Genomic DNA, 17934 nt, shown 5'->3' on the forward strand with positions numbered 1-17934 from the left:
AGCTAAGAGCAACTCTAATGGTTCTAGCTAGAGACTTGCTGGCAATTTATTTATTTTTGAAATCTCAAGTTACTAGCTTGACAATTGAAGTTGAAATGGGAAATTAGTTTGGGTTAGCAAATTGGCTTGCCCAAGCTAATTTGTTTGAAAAAAAATTGGCCAATGAAATTATATTAAAAAAATTTAAATTTAAAACATTGATTATAAGTCTGACTAAATTAAACGTAAAGCTAATAGCTAACCATTTGGAGTATTAACTAGCTAGGAAAGAAAATAGCTTAAAATAAGATGCGACATGACAAGCTAATTTAATAATTAGCTTACTGTTGGAGATCCTCTTATAATACTTTAATGTTCATCATTGGTTAACTTATAACACGTTACTTTCCTAATTTACATTATCACATACTCATCAAGTTCCCTAAGTTTAATGCAAATAGTAAAAGTAAAGAACCTTAAAAAACACAGCTTGTATTAACTTATCATAACTTATTTTGTTAAAATAAATTGAAACAAACCTTAACGACTGGTTTAGTAGCCGGTAATAATTGGTGGGAATGAGAATAAAACTAAGTGTTGTCTGGCAAGAAAATAACATCATGATGTCCATGATAATGATATTTTGTCACAAACTTGGTGTTTTTCTTCATAAATTTGCATTTTCAACTAATACCATTCCTCAAATGGTAAGGATGGTAATGCAAATTTACAAAGAGAATGAAATAAAGATATTAATATTGAGTGAACTAGCAATAGCAGACTGAAATAAGATTATTAATTTTCCTTACAAATGTACATATAAATTCTTCCCATTAACACCATTCATGATCGACTATCAAATGACCCGTTAATGCCTAATTATTCCCATAATTATCCCTCTCACTCATTTTAGGAAAAATAAAAAGGAAAAATAAATAAATAAAAGACCCATACTCATTATCAAACAAAAACAGGAGCACAAGTGCGAAAGGCTAACAAGCTTCTCATCCACTCAAAAAAATGGCTCTCACCATAAACAATCCCATTGGTGGCGCCACCATATCCAACAAATACACCACCACAACCACCACCACCACCACTACAACCACTTCCTACCCTCGCTTTCCTATCCTCCACCAGCACCAATACCACCGCCAATTCCTCCCCTCATCTCTTTCTCTCTCCTCAAGAACATCAACCTCCACCCTCACAGTAGCTGCCACTGGTAAGTTCACCTCCCGAACAGGGAAATTCGACAGCAGGAATAAAAGAGGTTCCTCCACCTCAACCAAGGAGGAATCTACGGCGGCGGACGAGAGGAATGGGTTGCTTAAAAATTACGAGGATGTTGATGCGGCGGATGTAATTGATGGTAGTGTTGATGATGGGTATTTCTTGCCAGACCTTCCTGGGGATAAGCCTAATTTTTGGGAGGGCTCACAATGGGATGGTCTTGGTTTCTTTGTTCAATATATGTGGGCTTTTGGTATTCTTTTCGCGGTAATCAACTTATCATACTCTTCAATACTATTTCAGTAAATTCATCCCTTTTTGCTTGTTTTCAATTTGTTTTTGGTAATTTTTGTATGTTTCAATATGTTACTAAGAAAAAAAAAGAAAAGAAAAGGAAAGCTTGATTTAAATGCATAAATTTGAGATTGAATGAATAAAGCTTAAATAAATATAAGTTGAGTTGAAACGAATAATTTGGTCCCGTTTGAAAGTTTTCTACGAAGTATTATGTTATGTGATTTGTACTATTCATAAACAATAGTTATTGATTTGAAACCAACCTAAGTTTATGACTTTAATTAACCACACAAGGAATAGTTATTCAATCATTTTTGGTGTCATGTGATGTTGGAGGGGGTGCTATAGATTTTTTAGTGGAAATATGTAGTGCTTGATGTTGATTCTAGATTGCTAGGTACTTTCTATTGATTAATAAATCCAATGATTCTTAGTTTAACATTACTTGATTAACTATTGCTATCTAACCTATCTTATAGATCACTCACCACATCTTTATGATTTTTTTGTTTGCCACTTTATTTATACTGTATTAATATAGACCATTGTGTGGTATATAGCAAGTTCCGACATTTGGTTGAACGTCTCTGTCGGTGTTGATTTGAGTCGCAGAGGAATCAAGATTATATCAGCAGTATGATTTGCTGAGTCTCCATGTTTAGTGGTTGCAGGGTTAATTTAAGCGTATTTTGAGAAGTGATGAGGTTGGAGATTTCTGAGTTCTGACTGGCTCTTACTAATTATGGCTGTTGTCTTTATGAAGGCATTTAGGATAGCACATTGTTCTTCACATTATCTAGTGTTCATATGTTGATGAGAAATATCTATTATCTTTAGTCGCCTTCTAGATCATGGCGATACTGGTAGTTTTTCTGTTCCAACTTGCCGTGAGTCCTTTTTTCTATTGTATCACAGCTAAGTTTGTGAAATCAGATCAGGAGATGTATACAGACCAGTCTACTAGAACTAAATGGTAATTTGATGTTTTACATATTCAGATAAATGATTGGGATCATTCATACAGATAACTAGACCATTTGTGCATTCTACCTGAGAAAACCAGGTCATATTAGTTTTCCCTCTATAGGAAACATGGTACGTGGTACTCAAATGTATGTACTAAATTGGGAAGCCTCTTGAGTCGTTTGAACTGCCATTTTTAACATTTTGTTTCTGGAGGGTCAAAATTCACTCTTAGAGCATGTTTGGTATAGAGATTTTAATTGATGGAAATGGAATCAATTAAATATTTCCACTACCTAGTGTTTGGTATGAGATGAGTGGTAACACAATCCATTTCCTAAGTGTAACCATTAGTCCATTACCACCATTTTTTACCCTTTCCCCTTCTTATCTATTTCCTTTCCTAAGTTTATACCAAACATGTTCTTAGTGTGAACCTTTCATTTGTGTTAAGTTCTTATGATGTGACGTTTAAGGTGAGACAAACCCTGACTTAATTGATAGTTTGGTGTGGTCTTACCTCTGGAGCATAGGTGTGTATTGCCTAGGCTTTCAGAATCATCCTTTCCTCTTTTCCCCTTCCTGGGGGTGAAAATCTAGAGTCTCGTTCTTAACTTACAGATTTATGTGATTCAAGTTCCTACTTATAGGTTTTGATATAAAGGCTGGAGGTATGATTATATGACATGGAGAATTTTTCTGCGAGGTATATTTGAGATTGAACCCATCAATTGAAGATATTACTAGTAGATGAAATGCACAGAAAACGTTTCAGCAGATTGACGTCAAAGCAAAAAGTTATTTCCATAATCATCATTTTCTGAAGTATCAGATTGTTAGTCTTGAAATGTAACAGTATGCAGATATATGTGTTGTCTATGCTTGGAATTAAGAATCTTCCACCTTCAAATTAACACACCGGGGGAGTCAGGTTGATGTTCGTATAAGTACTGACTGACTGAATGTTTAATTTGGTCCTCACAGCTGATTTCAAGTGGAATTGCTGTAGCCACCTATAACGAAGGGGCTACAGATTTTAGAGAAACTCCTGCATTCAAGGAATCTATCCAATCAAAGGATCTCTTAGAAGGACCCGAGGGATCTGACACAGACGTGTTTGAGTCCAACCCTACAGAGGAGGCTCCTGCTTTGGAATAACGGCAAGGTATCACACTCTATACAAAAGGGTTATGATGAGACTTATGAAGCCCTATTGGAACGTTTTATGAATCTATAGTTTACATTAATTATCTTAGCATTAAATATTTTCCTGTATTATTGTCATCCTGCCACTTTATATATAGGCTCAGATTACTTTGTGTAAACTATTAGAATTGACAAATTTAGAATGGAAGTTTTTTCCTGCTATATTCTGTCTCATAAGATTTTACTTGCAGACTTCAGGGTTACATAATCTTTTTATTTTTTTTGTTTATTCGTCTATTTGTTTTTTGATAAGGGAAGAAAACAAGCTGGACTGCCGAAATTGCACTCTAGCTCATACTATCCCAACCCAATTCCAAGAAAACTTGGTGAATAAACTGCAAGGGTAGATGTTAGATTTTAGTCTCTGTTTCTTCACTGAAATATGATATTGCAGCTCTTGGTTTGTTTTCCGTGCAATCAAAGATCTATACTTTCAGACTTGAGGATTCAGAATGTGGAACACCTATTGTTTGTGGAAGAGGAATTTGGATTAAATGAACATCTAGCTACTTTAGTTTCTTGCTTCCTTGAGTTTGAAATATTGTTTTCCTGACTCAGATAAATGAAGTAGATGGGATTTTAATCATGCTCTGTGACCAGCAGCAGCAATGGTGGCTTTCCTTTTTTCAGCCACAGCAAATCATTGTGTTTATAAGGCGCGATTAATCAGAAAAATCTTTTGCAGTTTTATAAATGAGTATCCTTTTTTTTTTAACCTCACCGTGATTGTTAAACTTGATTTCCCAGTATTTCTTCTACAATTCGTTCTTCCTTCAGGGGAGTGTGGGGTCGTTTCTGGGGGTGAGAGTGTTGAGAGTTAACTAATGTGGTGGATCAGATAACTATATGACATCTAAATTTCTTTGAAAATGTAAACTCTTGTTTCTGAATCGATTGATAACAATGGTTCTGACTTCTTAACTAGAATGAAACCATAAATAAAATGGACAAAGAAATACTGTCTTGCTAAATTCTCCAAGCTAAATATAACTACTACTACTCACTACATCTCAGTTGCTTCACTACTCAACAGCCATAATCAAAACGATCGTCCAGTTCCAGTGTGATTAACCTAATCAGAGTAACTTTTGTAACAGTAGAAAGACCATTGCTATTGCAACTCCCCATTGACAGGAGGCTAACTTGTAAGCTGAGCTATTCTTCAACCCAAATTTGACCGTGCTTGGTGAAATAGTAACAGTTGGAGCTCCTAAACAATCAGAAGATGTAATTAAATAAAGATTGTCAACTCAATAGTAGCTGAAATAAGTAGCAGAAAAGTGAAGTTCAGAAATTTTCAAGTACAAATAAAATTCCGGAATTTTACCTGCACCAACAGTTGGATTCCTTGTGTATGAAACTGGCGATGCTGGTGATGCGGCTGATGTAGGAGGTGCTGATGATGTAGGAGGTGCTGCTCCACCTTTTAGTCAAGAGAAAACAAAGAAGGCTTCAACATGTTAGTTAACTAAATTGACAAAAAACATGTTAGCTAATATAAACAGTAAGAAGCTAAACAGTAAGAAGTTAGGGATACAGTACCTGAAGTTGAGCAAGTAGAGGGGTCAATTTGTGGACTGCATAGGCCAGGCAACTGAAGAGCGAGGGTAGAGTTGATAGGGAGAGAGGCCAAGGCAGTGCCGTTGAGAAAGAGGCAAAGGCAACCTCGCTCCAAGTTATACACTTGCATCAGGTTGTTACAGCACTGCACTGTAGGTTCTGGGGACTGCCCCTGCACAAAAGGGGCACAAGGTGCCAATACAAGGAGGCGTGTCCCACACTCTGCCATGGTGGGTTCTGATTCTGAAGGGGTACTTGGAGTTATTTGTGAGTGGCTTAAGGTAAGGAAGGATACGAGGAAAATCAAGGGAGCAATGGTGGTATGAGTGAGGATTTTTCCAGATGAAATGGCCATTTTTCTGTTACTTTTTTGTGTTTTCTAGGTTTTGATTAAGATGGAGGTCTGTCAACTGGTGCTAAGACTTGGGTAAATATATATAGGAGTCGTCGAGTAGAGAAGAAAATGCATATGGTGAGTGTGAGTAGCTACATGCCTGTTGTGTGTTACATCCACATGCATCTCTTATTTTCCTTTCAAAATAACAAACCTTGACAACTATCTGTGATTGTAAACCTCTGACTTTCATGACAAACTGATTATCAGTTCTCTATTTTGACCATGGAATATCACAATTAACATACAGACTGTATTTTCCAGTTAACAAACACTTCCTCTATTTTCCTTCCAGAATAGCAGACTGTATTTATTCTGATCTGATTCCTCATTTTCTAAAAACATTCTTCTATGTATTAACAAAGTTGTAAAAAAGACATTCTTACATTCATACTTCGTGTTTAACAACACTTTTCACCCGTTTCTTAGGGCAATTCTTATAAAAGACGGTTTTATAATAAGCTCTTATTTGTAAGACTTAGTATTAGTTAAACAAAAAGCGTGAAAGCAAAAATCTAATTGATCAGAACAAAATGTTTGGTTAGAGGTCTGACACCGTCTGAGGCTACTCGTTTCTTTCCAAGTGTTTTTCGCTTTTCTGTAGTCCGGCATTAACGATAAATCACTTTTAGACTAAATTTATACTGCCAGATTTGTACTCCATACTGTATATATTATCAGCTTTCTTTTGTAATCAGATCACTCATAACAAAATTTCAGCCGAAGTTCAAACACAACACTTGTATAAAAGTGGAGGAATACTTTTCTTCCTGAACTATTACCCGTTATAAACTTGTAATATCGACTAATATATAATTCAGTTTTGTCTAGTAGATGTCAACTAGCTTAGTCATATACTCTGTAGTCGGTAAAGTCTTGTCCGTCTACCATTTTGGAACATAGAAAGAATCATCATGGATTGGCTGTGGAGGCCGGAACAAGCTAGGCTGGGAAAATGCTGCTTAAAGCAAATAATTCTCTCTGCCTGCCTTTAAGATATGTATCTTTAAAAGTTAATGGCATTTAGTCATTTACCTAGCTAGCTAGACCCCAAAATAGAACCAGATTCCCTCATTTTTACATAAAAAAGTATACATGACTTTTACTAGTACAGAACAAATGAACCAAAGTATCCATGATTTTTTCGTTGGTTTCCTGACTGGGTTTGGTACGGTTGTTAAGAACGCGGATTCTTGTAGTGTTATATGTTTACTTGCTTCTGCTTTTTACAGTAGCTTTTAACATACACAGTTTGTTCACACATTCATCCATCATTCATCAATATCTTCCTAATTTCTGGCTTCATGAAAGAGAAGGTAATCTCCATGCTCCATCATGTATTATTTTTGTGTCTAGAATAAACCATTCTTAATAATTATGTCATTTTCAACTGTTTTTAGCAGTACTTTTGCATGATCTTGAGGATCAAAATTGATTGTAATGGTTGCTACAGGAAGGTTAAACAAGCACTTCTTCATATTCGTGGTAAGCATTACTTCTTTGCCCCGTTCAATATCATTACCGGTTTTCAATTTTTGGTTTTACAACTTTGAAAGTCACCAAATTTTAGAAAAGTCGTGAATTTAAAATTAGTTAAACCCACAATAGTAGTCTGCACCATTTTCCTTTTGTGGCTTCTTGTACAACGAAACAAATACAATAATCATGTCGATTAGACCACAGAAAGGTAACGTAGGTTTTGTATTATGCATTAATTAAAGCCAATATGTGGCTTTAATTTGCTAATTCTTTTTTGTACTTTTTTTGTGTGAAGAAATAGAAACTCACATGATCGAGAACAAAACGAGTAGTGTGATAGTATTTGGAAATTTCATCCCTCAAGATGTGGCAATCAAGATCAGAAAGAAAACAAATCGAAGGGTAGAAATTTTGGAGATTCAACAAGTTAGTCCTCAAAATTATCAACATCAAGAACCATTTAATGTGGTGATGCCACCCCAGTCTTGGTCTTAGTATATTTTAATGTTTGTATGGGTTGAAAACCACAACTTCTGATACATACACCTTCGTATACTTCCTCCATTTTAGAAATATCGCACTATTTTTTTTCTGCACTATTCACACTACGACTTTGTCCATTTGTTGTGATTCGTACGTAATTAAATATTAGTCATATGTGGTCATGTTAGATTCGTATCGATATATATTTTTTGTAATTTTTACTTGCACGCAATTTGAGATATTAAGAGTCAAAGTAACGGTTAGAGAAGTAACGGTTATAGTGGTAAAAGTCAACCATGGTGAAGCACCAATTGAATTCCTAATTACAAGTTATATAATTAAAGAAAAGTCGAAAGTTAAGGAGATGATATTACTATTGAAAATAATTCATGAAGTCATGGAATGCGTGACAACGGAGTTGATCAATGACATCCTGGCGCAGATTATCATCAAATGGAAAAGCAGCTGAGCCCTTACTCTCTAGACGTTCTCGAGCGTCAAGTGTACAAATCCGGCCATTTTGATCAAATCCGACAAGGGCATTAGATACTCCTCTCTCACCAAATAGTTTCTTCTCAACAAAAGTTGAGTGATCAGGGTCAAATGGGCATACCAACCAAGGCATTGATTCAGATAAGCTTGAATCAGTATCCACTATATTAACATGCCTTCTATATAGCCGAACAAACACCACCTCAAAGGAAGAGGAAGATTCCTGTTTCTTCATGTTTTGATACCATCGATTTAGTTCCAAAGAAAGCTCAAACTGGGAAAGAGAATCAAGAAAAACAAGTATATTCTTACCTTGTAGTTCTTGCACCAGATGCAGAAAAGTATCATTGCAGTGAACAAATAATGACTCCAACTTAAGTGCCTTTAAATTGTTCACTTTCCTTTGGACAAGGGCCTCTCTAGTGAACGGATAATAATCACATCCTTAACTGTTCATCACCTCTCTTCCATAAGGATCTACAAATTCACCATTGGGTCCCACAATGATGAGCCTATCCTCCCTGCAGCCAAAGGCAAGTCGACCCAGTCTGTGGCTTACAGAGTTGTTAAACGGAAAACACCACCAACATGCGTTACAATCCCGCAACATACTATCAATTTTGCCCATGAATACCTCAAGGTCAAGACAGTCACCAAAGGGCATGTAAACCAGCACTATTTCAAATGCCAGCGACTTCTTTTTGCATTGTTTATAGACGTCATTCAGCTTCGGAATAAAATCTCCTTCCCAACACAAGTACAACCCAACAACCTTCCCTTTGAGTTGTGAGATACATGTCGATGATATTGATGGATTAGTTTTACCAAGAACAAAAGAGGAATTGCACTGCAAAAGTCCCTCAAGCGTGGACGTAGAGGAAGTTTTCCAATATGGGATGTCCGGTTAGCCAAGTTTGTGTAGACAATCTTGAGTAAAGGGAAAGGCCTCAGCTCCATAATTCAATACAACACTAGGAAGACAACCATTTTCATGGAGCAAAACACTTCCATTGGAATTCAAAAGGAGACATTTAAAACTACCATGACCAAGGTTAAGGTACCTGCATATAAAGTCACGGCGTTTTGAGTCCTCAAACGGTACCGCAAGACACCAAGTAGGAAACCCAGACAAGAAGTGATCGAAAATACCCTCATAATTGGCCAAAGTGTTCATCTTTGCTACCACTACCATCTCAAGATTGTCTTTAGAATACAATTCAGAACATGTATTTATCAGAGACTGGAGATACAGAGAATCATCGTCTACACGGAAGATAGGCACATGAAAACAACAAACCATAATGTTCTTGTTACTAAACATCTTCTCCTCAACTTCAACTCGATCGCCACAAATTCGATCAAGGTAATTCATCTCACCATCACCAGACAACAAGGATATAACATTAAACGACTGCCCAATCTCAATGATAGATTGCAAACCTGCTTTTGATTCAGAAACATCATCAGGATATTTGGGTAAAACAGCTCCCAATTTTTTAGCTACAGGATTACCATTTAAATATAAGAGGGTCTGGGAATCCATTTCCTGCCCCTTGATCACAGGCCATGTTGTTTTTACTAGCTTGTCAAAGAAACCTATAAAATCCATGGAACTCTCTGCGAAAAACTCATGAAGATGCTTGAAAGAAAAGTCTGGACGTCCATTCAGCAAAATGTTTCCTTTGCCATTCAGAACGACACATTTAAAGAAATCAGCATCACATAAGTCAATGCGCTCGCATATGAAGTTACAACGACACGAGTCCGGAACAAGGACAACACCATCTCCATCTCTTTATTGGGCAAGTTAGTAATCTTTGGAACCACTACAATCTCAAAATCGGCCCGAGAGTAATACAACTTGGAACATGTAGTTATCATGTTTTGTAGATAGATTGAATCAGACTCGCTGCAGACATCGGTGACATTCAAACAACAAACCAATATGTATTTTTTTTCCAATGTCTCAATCTTCACTGGATCTTTTCTTGAACGGATATCATTGCGAACTAGATAACCATTATTATTCCCGTTTTTATTCTTTTTTCTTCACTTATTCGGCTATTCATACCACCGGATAACAAAAATTTAACGTCAAGAAATTTGCCAATCGGACAACCTTTTGACATATTTGCGTCCTTCCTAACCGGATTTCTTGAATGAATCATTCCTGAAATATTTTAAATCATCCAATAAATCACAAAATTCTAAGAAAAAATAAATATCAATCCATTCAAATTGAAATTGAAACCCTAACCCCTAAAATATTTCGGGAAATTCAATCAAAACGTTGGAAATAAAGACTACTCGATTACCAAATTTTTAAAAATAAAATCAATAAAACTCGGATGGAAAGTGAAACACTAATCGTCCAAATCCTCTACTAACAAAGTGTCACCTTGAAAATTTTCGGATAACCACCTGATTTAAATTATCTTTCGCAAACTGAAACCCTTGAAATTTTCCGGTAACCTAATCAATAAAAAACACTCGATTAATAAAGAAAAAAAACCATTTAAATTGGATTAAAATTGAAACACTACACCTATCGTGCCGAAATAGAACCTTCACAAATTGAAATCCTACCTTCTGCCGGACCTTGCTCAAGAGCCCTCACGGCCTTGTCTGTGTGTGGGGAGGAAACTGGAAACGCCGTTCAAAAACAGAATTTACAATGACAATCGCCTGTAGCCTACTTTGGTTTAGAGCATTATATACTTTTATATTAGGGTCTAGAGTTTCTTTTTTTTCTTTTTCGGGGTCTAGAGTTAAGGAGTCAGTATTATATACGGAGTACTACGGAGTATTGTTTTTACTCTACTTTTTAGTGATTTGTTATTATGTCAGACCCTAGCTTCCGGAGGCATATTTGCTGAAATATTAGAGCGCCACCTAGGATTACTAATGTTTCGGCCAATGAAAAAAAACATTTCTAATTTATTTTTGAATTAAAAAAATCGAGTGCTACGTAGATAATTAATTAGGTGTCACATGGATATTTTAATTAATTAATTACTAATATATACAACTCTATCCAAAATCAAACACTCTAATAATTAAAAAAAATCTAAAATAAAATTCATCCAATTAAAATCAAACACTAATCTAAAATAAAATTCAATCCAAAATCAAACACGAATCCAATATTAGAGAGCCACGTAAAAAATCTAATGGAAGCCAACCACACACCAAAATAATAAATATCGGACCATGCCGACTGTCGGACCATACCGACGGAATTCCCGCGCTTAAAATAAAGAATGAAACAACGTCTTGTATCAATCAAGGAATACAAGTTTTCCGGCAAGACTCCTCCCATTGTTCATACTCAAAGTATATACGTTCCAAGAGTTTTGAAGCTCCTTCGGGTTGCACTTTACGTTAATTAATATTTTATGCACAAGGTGAACTCAAGACACAACAACAAGACATAAATACAAGCAACCAAACATTGACATTTTATTTTAATCCTTTAAGACTTGTGATGAAACGTAAGACTCAAGTGATATTACTCCCATTGTTCCTTATCAATATGCTATTGAGATAACCTGGACATTGCCAGTTAACAAGCGGGGTGTGTGAAGGAAATAAATGCCCTTGGTCCAAGTATGCATTCAATGCTAAGTCTAATAAATGCGGTTCAGTATTAATTAATTATGCAAGTTAATAATTCAGTGAGATCAAGCTAGTGAACTGTATGCCTAGCTAGAGGCCGCTTCAGTTCAAGTGGAATTAATAATATTAATCCACAACTTACTCTTGACTGAACCCGTAGGGTCACACAAATAGTACGTGAACGGATCAAGTATTTAAGTGAATTAAATACTCCATTTATGAATATTCGGAATCGACTGATCTCGGTTCCAGTGGGAGCTGAAATCGTCAAAAGGCAAATTATGAATACTCCGAAAACGATGATATTGCCGGAAACGGAAATATGGATCGTATCGGAAATATAAATATTATCGAAGTTGCAGATGTTGCCGGAAACGGAAACATGGTACGTATCGGAAAATATTACCGGTAATGGAAATATTGCCGGAATCGGAAATATTGCCGAAAACGGAAATATTGTCGGAATCGGAAATATTAAATATTTGTTCGAAACGGAAATTAATTCCGGAATCGGAAATATTAAATATTTGTTCGAAACGGAAATTAATTCCGGAATCGGAAATATTAAATATTGTTCGAATCGGAAATGAATTCCGGAATCGGAAAATTAATCGGAAGCGCAACGTACGAAATAAACATCGGACGAGCTTGCTAGACGCAAGGCCCAACACGAAGCTAGGCCCGCGCCTAGCGAAGCCCGCGCAAGCACAGCAGGCGAGCAAGCAGCCCGCCAAGCATGCAAGGCCCAGCCAAGCAATGAAGTAAGGCCAGGCCCAGCAAGCGGCAAGGCCAGCAGGCTGGCGCGCCCTTCGTGGGCCGCGTACCAGCTGCTGGGCCGAGCCAACCCACCGCACGCGCGGGCAGGGCCCCTTGCGGGCTTCGTGTGTGTCGTAGTGTTCGTGCGTGTTTCGAATCCTTAAGTGTTTAGGATTTATCCGATTAGAATATTTTTCTTAAACTACTAGAATTAGTTGTTATGCAAAACACTAAAACTAATAAATTTAATTTGAATCTAATTCTAATAGAATTAGATAAGTTGAATCCTAGTAGGTTTCTAGTTCCGATAAACTATTTTCAATTTCTCTCATTAAACTATTAAACAAAACTAATATATACTTCGTAGTAGACTTGATCAACTTGAGTCCCACATGTTGGCCTATCCCCAAAATTAGCGGCTTTTAGGCAAAAAATGTAGGCACGTTTTTCAGGTCTGTCCCGACCTAAAATACTCAATTTTTTGCCCGAAATAGCGGGTTTTGAAACATAAAATCGGCCGAAAACTTGGCATTGGCTGATTTAGGTCGTGACCCAGCCTACCTTTTTTTTTATCAGATCTAATATAAAGTAATTTTTTTTTAATACATTTTCATAGTTTTGATTTTTCACATTTCATACAATTCACCATATTTGTATTCCAAACACTGTGCAAGTAATTATTACCCATAGGCCATAAGTATAACAAAAGGTCTTGCGCGCACAAGGTGTACAATAAATTTATTGTACACCAACATAACTTTTATCCATTTTTTTTGTAACTTTAACCTAATTTTGATTAACTTTTATATTAGTAAAAAAAAAGTTGATAGAAATGGTTAATTTTATACATTATTAGTGGTTTTGAAGAAATAAGTTTTACTGAAATGAAAAAATTTATCACTAAAAAATAAATAACTTTTACCTATATAAGCTTAACTCATCTTTCATAAATAATCCCACCTTTGACATAAATAATCCCACCTTTCACTCATCTTCTCAAAATAATCCAAACTTTGAATTATTTTAGAATAATCCAAACTTTAGGGGTTTCCTTCTCAAAATAATCTAAACTATCAATTTGCCTATGTATAATAGACCCAAAATGGATTAGTAAAGACAAGAAAAAAAGAATTCGGATTATTTTGAGAAGGTAACCCCTAAAGTTTGGATTATTATAAAATAATTAAAAGTTGGGATTATTTTTAGAAGATGCGTGAAAATTGGGATTATTTATGCCAATTTTTCCTTACTTTTAAATATTTTGTGTTAACTTTTACCCCAGTGTACAATTAATTTTTTTTAAGTGTAATCCAAGAATTATAAAGAAAAAAAAAAAAGAAAAAAAAAATTGTGTCTCTCTTCAACTCCAATTCGCATTGTTGCAGTCGCAGGCTCGCAGCTGCATCTCCTTCCTCATCTTGAAACCCTCCAACATAATCAGCAATTTGTAGTTGTAGTTGTATCTCTAGTCGCCGGCGCTTCCACCTTTCCTTCTCTGTTGCTTCTATTCTCGGTAATTATCTACAACTATTTTCCATCCATTTCTTCTGTTGATTTAATTGTATTTCTATTGATTCTAAAATGTAATTTTCTGAATTGTGATTTATATTCTGTTGGATTTTTTGTTATCTTTGTTTTCATATGATTCGATTTTTCTGATAGGATGGGTTTCAAATTGTTAAACATATTCTTTTGGGTTTGTTTTGGTGTTGTTTTATGTCTAATTAGTCTATACCCACTTCAAAATTCTACTTCAAATTCGTTTAATTCTTGTTGATATGATTCGATTATCACCGTTCATCTCTCCTTGGGCCAAGGGCGGGCGCCCCTCCTGCCGTTGCTCAGGGATGAGCTTGCAGTTTGGTTAAGAGTTTTGACCTAAGAAGATCCGAAAGGGTGGCCTGTAAGTTTCAGATGTTATAAGAATTTAGGAATGGATGTGATTGAGCTTTTCCTGTCAAATAGAAAAAAGGGATTCTTCCAGTTAGAATGCCACTAGACATAGAGATATGCTGTTACTTGAGAACAACAATGTAAAATCCTTAATTCTAATAGGATGCAGTCGGCTCACTGTTATCTGATTCGCTAGTATGAGATTAGGCACGGGTTCGCACTTCGCTATCTAATTTGCTAAAGTAGACACAAAAATGTGCAATTTTCATGTTATAATTTGCCTTTTTGGTTCGCAGTTCGTGAGGCGATTAGGGAATTAGTTAACACTGGGTAGCCTGCATGAACCAAATAATTTTCATCACCAATGGTTGTTGACAAACATCCTCTTTCTCCGTTCACCTGTGTCAAGGGCTATATGCTCCAAACCAATTTCTTCATATAATCTTTATGTCTTATCTCCTTCCATCCGTCATCTTTCGCCACCTTGAATTTATCCAATCTTGGCTTCAAATATTTGTCTTTGTGAGAGGTGTTGTGTGGGTTTTCACTTATTCGTTTGTCTTTGTTTGTGCTTTTGTTTTAATTCATTTTGTTTGTTTGGTGTTGTTAGGTTGGGTAACTAGACATTTTGGTTTACGAATCTAGTGTCATTGAATTGCACACCTTGCCCAAAATTTGGCTTTGGGCTTAATGATTGCTTTTAATTTAATTTAGGTGTCGGGCAGCTGGGCGGGGGGGGGGGGGGGGGGGGGGGGGAGGAGGTGATTGATGTATGTTCATGAGATCAAGTTGTTCCTGCACATCATGGGCTGATGTTGTCGTTGTTTCTCATGTTGTTTTCTTTGTGCTTGTTCATTAGCTGTTGTGGTTCTTTTCACTAAGGGGTTGCGTGGATTGGGGTTAGTAATTAGGGGAGAAAATTTCATGGGGGAATCATTAGTTGGGGACTAATTAAGGGGGTAACTATTTCTAAAATATAATTTTGGTATCCCAAAGAATAATTCCAGGAGTAATTTTTCCTGACTCGTTCTCTACTCTCTCTAACAGGTTTACACAAACAACACATCAAAATCAACCAAAAACAAATCTGTAAAACAAAATTGGCAATCTTCAAATTATTAAGAAATTTCATAAATTCCAGAACAATTGAAAAGATTCAGCAAAGATAATTTTCAAATGAGTACATGATTCTCATAAGTTGGAGATCCAAATTCAATTAAATCAAAAGAAGAAGATTTCTTGATATCTTGCTGTCGACAACACCAAATTGGGCTGAATTAGAGTTAGCGATTTAGCGTGCTGGTTGCGGAAGTTTCAGAGGAGAGAGAAAGAGAAAGGTATGGATGAGAAATGAGGAAGAAGAAGGGTAAAGCTTTCATGGGGGAATAGTTTCCCCTATTTATAGGGGAACTAATTATCCAATGGAATTATCACATTCAATCCAAACCTGTATAAACACCATACTTTTTCCTCCCTAACTTATTCCCCTCTTATTCCAGACAATCCAGGCAGGTCCTAAGTAGACATGTAGCTCTTTGTTTAGAGATTTTTTCTAAGCTGTTCTTTTTCTGATTTCTCAACTGGCGGTAGAACCTGTGAGCTTTTCAAGTTTATCTTGTTCTTTCTCACCTGTGGTCTGCAATCATTTGGGGTTCATTGTAATGTAATGCAAATTTCCTTTTTAATCATTTGGAGTTCATTGGTATTAGGAGAATTTGATATTCTACTGGGTTGTTGGGTGCATTCCTTTGTGATAGAATGTTTAGTGTTTTTTGCTGGAACTTCTTTTTACTTAGTTGTGTCATTTCTTGACTGGTTTCTGACTACTCTTTGCTGATCTCTTTTCTCAATCTCTCTGCAATTTATTGACTTGTGAGCTTGTGGGCCTGTAGCCTCTCTGTGGCATGGTATGAGGCCGCACCTTGGTGTTCGTGTGGGCCAGTTGTAATTTTTTTACAGTTGTATCAAATTTGTGGTCATGTTTGACTTGTTGTTGGATTGCCTATTTGGTTAAGTTTTCAGGTATTTGTAGAACTTTGTTTTTTTTGTCAGCATTTCCCCATGACCTAGTTATTTGAAAATTGGCATTCCCAGTTCTCGTTTCCGTGCTAAGAGGTTGGCGCTAAGCCAAGAAGGCTCTGCGAGTCTTTGGGTCCAACTTGATTTGACTGAGCCTGATATGAGTTATGCTAAACCTCAAATTAGCTCATTACAAGCTCTTATCCAACAACACCAGATTAGGCTGGAGTGTTGTATTCTGTTTGTTTTGTTTGAATTATTTATTTATGTACTTGTATAATTTAACAACATATCGAGGAGGTTGAGCCCAAGGAACTTTTGACATTACCTAACTCAGGACATTCCTGCCATTTGGTTTTGTTACTCAATGACATCACCATCTCTTGTGTCATTATTGGAAGTTGCATGACATCTTAATATGTGAAAAACTTCACCTATTTCTGACCCTTTAGAAATTCTTAGCTATTCAGGTTAAAGTCAAGTTGAGTTAAAACTAGCCTTTGCGTCTATTACATCATGTCTGTTCACATGGATAATAAAATTTTGACTCTGTTCAGAATATATACTTTGTTCTTTATGGTTATTTCAAAAGTTGGAGTGGTGAAGAGTACAGAATCAAGAGATTTTGTGGTTGTTTAATGAGCTCAGGATAACTGCAGTCTTTGAAATTTGAAGGATATTTGGGAATGTAAATGAGAAACCTACGACTATCCTCATTTATAGTGCACTTGCTAAAAGTTGTACAGTATATAATCTTTGGTGCCTACCTGATGTTGATGGTATTACCATATGTTTCAGGTTCTCTATTAGTGCTGCTTCATGGGTGACAGTATTCAAATCAGTCAAAACTTAATATGTCAGATTATCGATGACAATGACAAGTCAAAGAAAAAGCCGAAGAAAACTAAGCCAAAGGTACCAAGGGAGTCTCAGAAGTCGCAGAAGAAGGTACCTCAGAAGCAGCAACTTCCTGACGAGTCTAAAGCTCAAAAAGAAACTCCATCAGCTGGATGGCCTCTTCAACCTCCATTCTTTATGCCCGTCGTGCCTCCGTCCACAAATCCAGAACTGGAAGCAATTCGATCTGTTTTAAAGGAGAGTGAAGCTGTTTTGGAGAAAATGCAGAAACACGAAGAGAACATGCTGAAACAAGTGACACAGAGATCAAAGGAACTACATGAGAAAGAATTCAAGCTTCCTCAGCAGAAATCTATTGTCTGTCAGTCTGAGAGAGAGGCATGTTCGGCATGTTACAAAGAGCACACCAAAGATTCACTCAAATGCGCTAATTTGGTCCGAAGTTATCAAGATTGTGTTCGGAAAGCAAAAAACCTAGGGAAATTGCTCTAGTTGAATCATTTTGAGCATCTCCAGTTTTACTTGTATGTCGACAGTAAGTTGAACTGAATATTGTTATCTACAATGCCAAAATAACCCCGTCTTTTTGTACTTATTTCTGACTAATTGGGACTTGATTCAACATTTTGGCCCACGGGATTGTCAAAACCTTTATGGTTAATGGCTAAACATGTACAACTTGCTAAGGAAGGATTTGTTTTGAGGGA

The 17934-nt window shown here is 36.3% G+C and overlaps 3 protein-coding genes across 8 annotated transcripts; 2 read left to right on the top strand and 1 right to left on the bottom strand.

Moving 5' to 3' along the window:
- Positions 1–932: 932 nt before the first annotated feature.
- Positions 933–3840, top strand: LOC110796432 (uncharacterized). Its single transcript, XM_022001491.2, has 2 exons — positions 933–1479; positions 3457–3840. Exons 1-2 carry the CDS (start codon positions 1000–1002, stop codon positions 3628–3630), a joined length of 654 nt encoding a protein of 217 aa, XP_021857183.1. The 5' UTR covers positions 933–999; the 3' UTR covers positions 3631–3840.
- A 696-nt stretch (positions 3841–4536) lies between these two features.
- Positions 4537–13481, bottom strand: LOC110779867 (non-specific lipid transfer protein GPI-anchored 10). 5 transcript variants are annotated; one of them, XR_008921595.1, is made up of 6 exons: positions 10673–13480; positions 10508–10558; positions 8399–10256; positions 5221–8315; positions 5006–5101; positions 4537–4888 (listed from the first exon to the last, which is right to left on the bottom strand). XR_008921595.1 is itself a non-coding variant. In XM_021984329.2 (3 exons), the coding sequence occupies exons 1-3, from the start codon at positions 5591–5593 to the stop codon at positions 4755–4757; spliced, it is 603 nt and encodes a 200-aa protein (XP_021840021.1). In that variant the 5' UTR covers positions 5594–5750; the 3' UTR covers positions 4537–4754. The 5 variants fall into 5 exon arrangements, 1 of the variants encoding a protein (XP_021840021.1); XR_008921594.1 differs by having other exon boundaries at positions 5221–10256; positions 10485–10558; positions 10673–13481; XR_008921592.1 differs by having other exon boundaries at positions 5221–10256; positions 10508–13480.
- Positions 13482–13807: 326 nt separating this feature from the next.
- Positions 13808–17934, top strand: LOC110796431 (uncharacterized). Of its 2 annotated transcripts, none has more exons than XM_022001490.2 (2): positions 13808–13970; positions 17168–17934. In XM_022001490.2, exon 2 carries the CDS (start codon positions 17189–17191, stop codon positions 17717–17719), a length of 531 nt encoding a protein of 176 aa, XP_021857182.1. In that variant the 5' UTR covers positions 13808–13970; positions 17168–17188; the 3' UTR covers positions 17720–17934. The 2 variants fall into 2 exon arrangements, with proteins under 2 accessions (XP_021857182.1, XP_056685165.1); XM_056829187.1 differs by lacking the exon at positions 13808–13970 and adding an exon at positions 15453–15687.

Source organism: Spinacia oleracea, chromosome 5 (genome assembly GCF_020520425.1).
Source record: "Spinacia oleracea cultivar Varoflay chromosome 5, BTI_SOV_V1, whole genome shotgun sequence".
Taxonomy (NCBI): domain Eukaryota; kingdom Viridiplantae; phylum Streptophyta; class Magnoliopsida; order Caryophyllales; family Amaranthaceae; genus Spinacia; species Spinacia oleracea.

Bases quoted from the DNA above. Each gene is read 5' to 3' on its own strand.
- LOC110796432 (XM_022001491.2), top strand. From the start codon at position 1,000: ATGGCTCTCACCATAAACAATCCCATTGGTGGCGCCACCATATCCAAC. The intron at 1,480-3,456 runs GTAATCAACTTA...TGGTCCTCACAG, and splicing joins CTTTTGGTATTCTTTTCGCG to CTGATTTCAAGTGGAATTGC.
- LOC110796431 (XM_022001490.2), top strand. From the start codon at position 17,189: ATGGGTGACAGTATTCAAATCAGTCAAAACTTAATATGTCAGATTATC.
- LOC110779867 (XM_021984329.2), bottom strand. From the start codon at position 5,593: ATGGCCATTTCATCTGGAAAAATCCTCACTCATACCACCATTGCTCCC. The intron at 5,102-5,220 runs GTACTGTATCCC...CTTGACTAAAAG, and splicing joins CTCTACTTGCTCAACTTCAG to GTGGAGCAGCACCTCCTACA. The intron at 4,889-5,005 runs GTAAAATTCCGG...CTGATTGTTTAG, and splicing joins GAATCCAACTGTTGGTGCAG to GAGCTCCAACTGTTACTATT.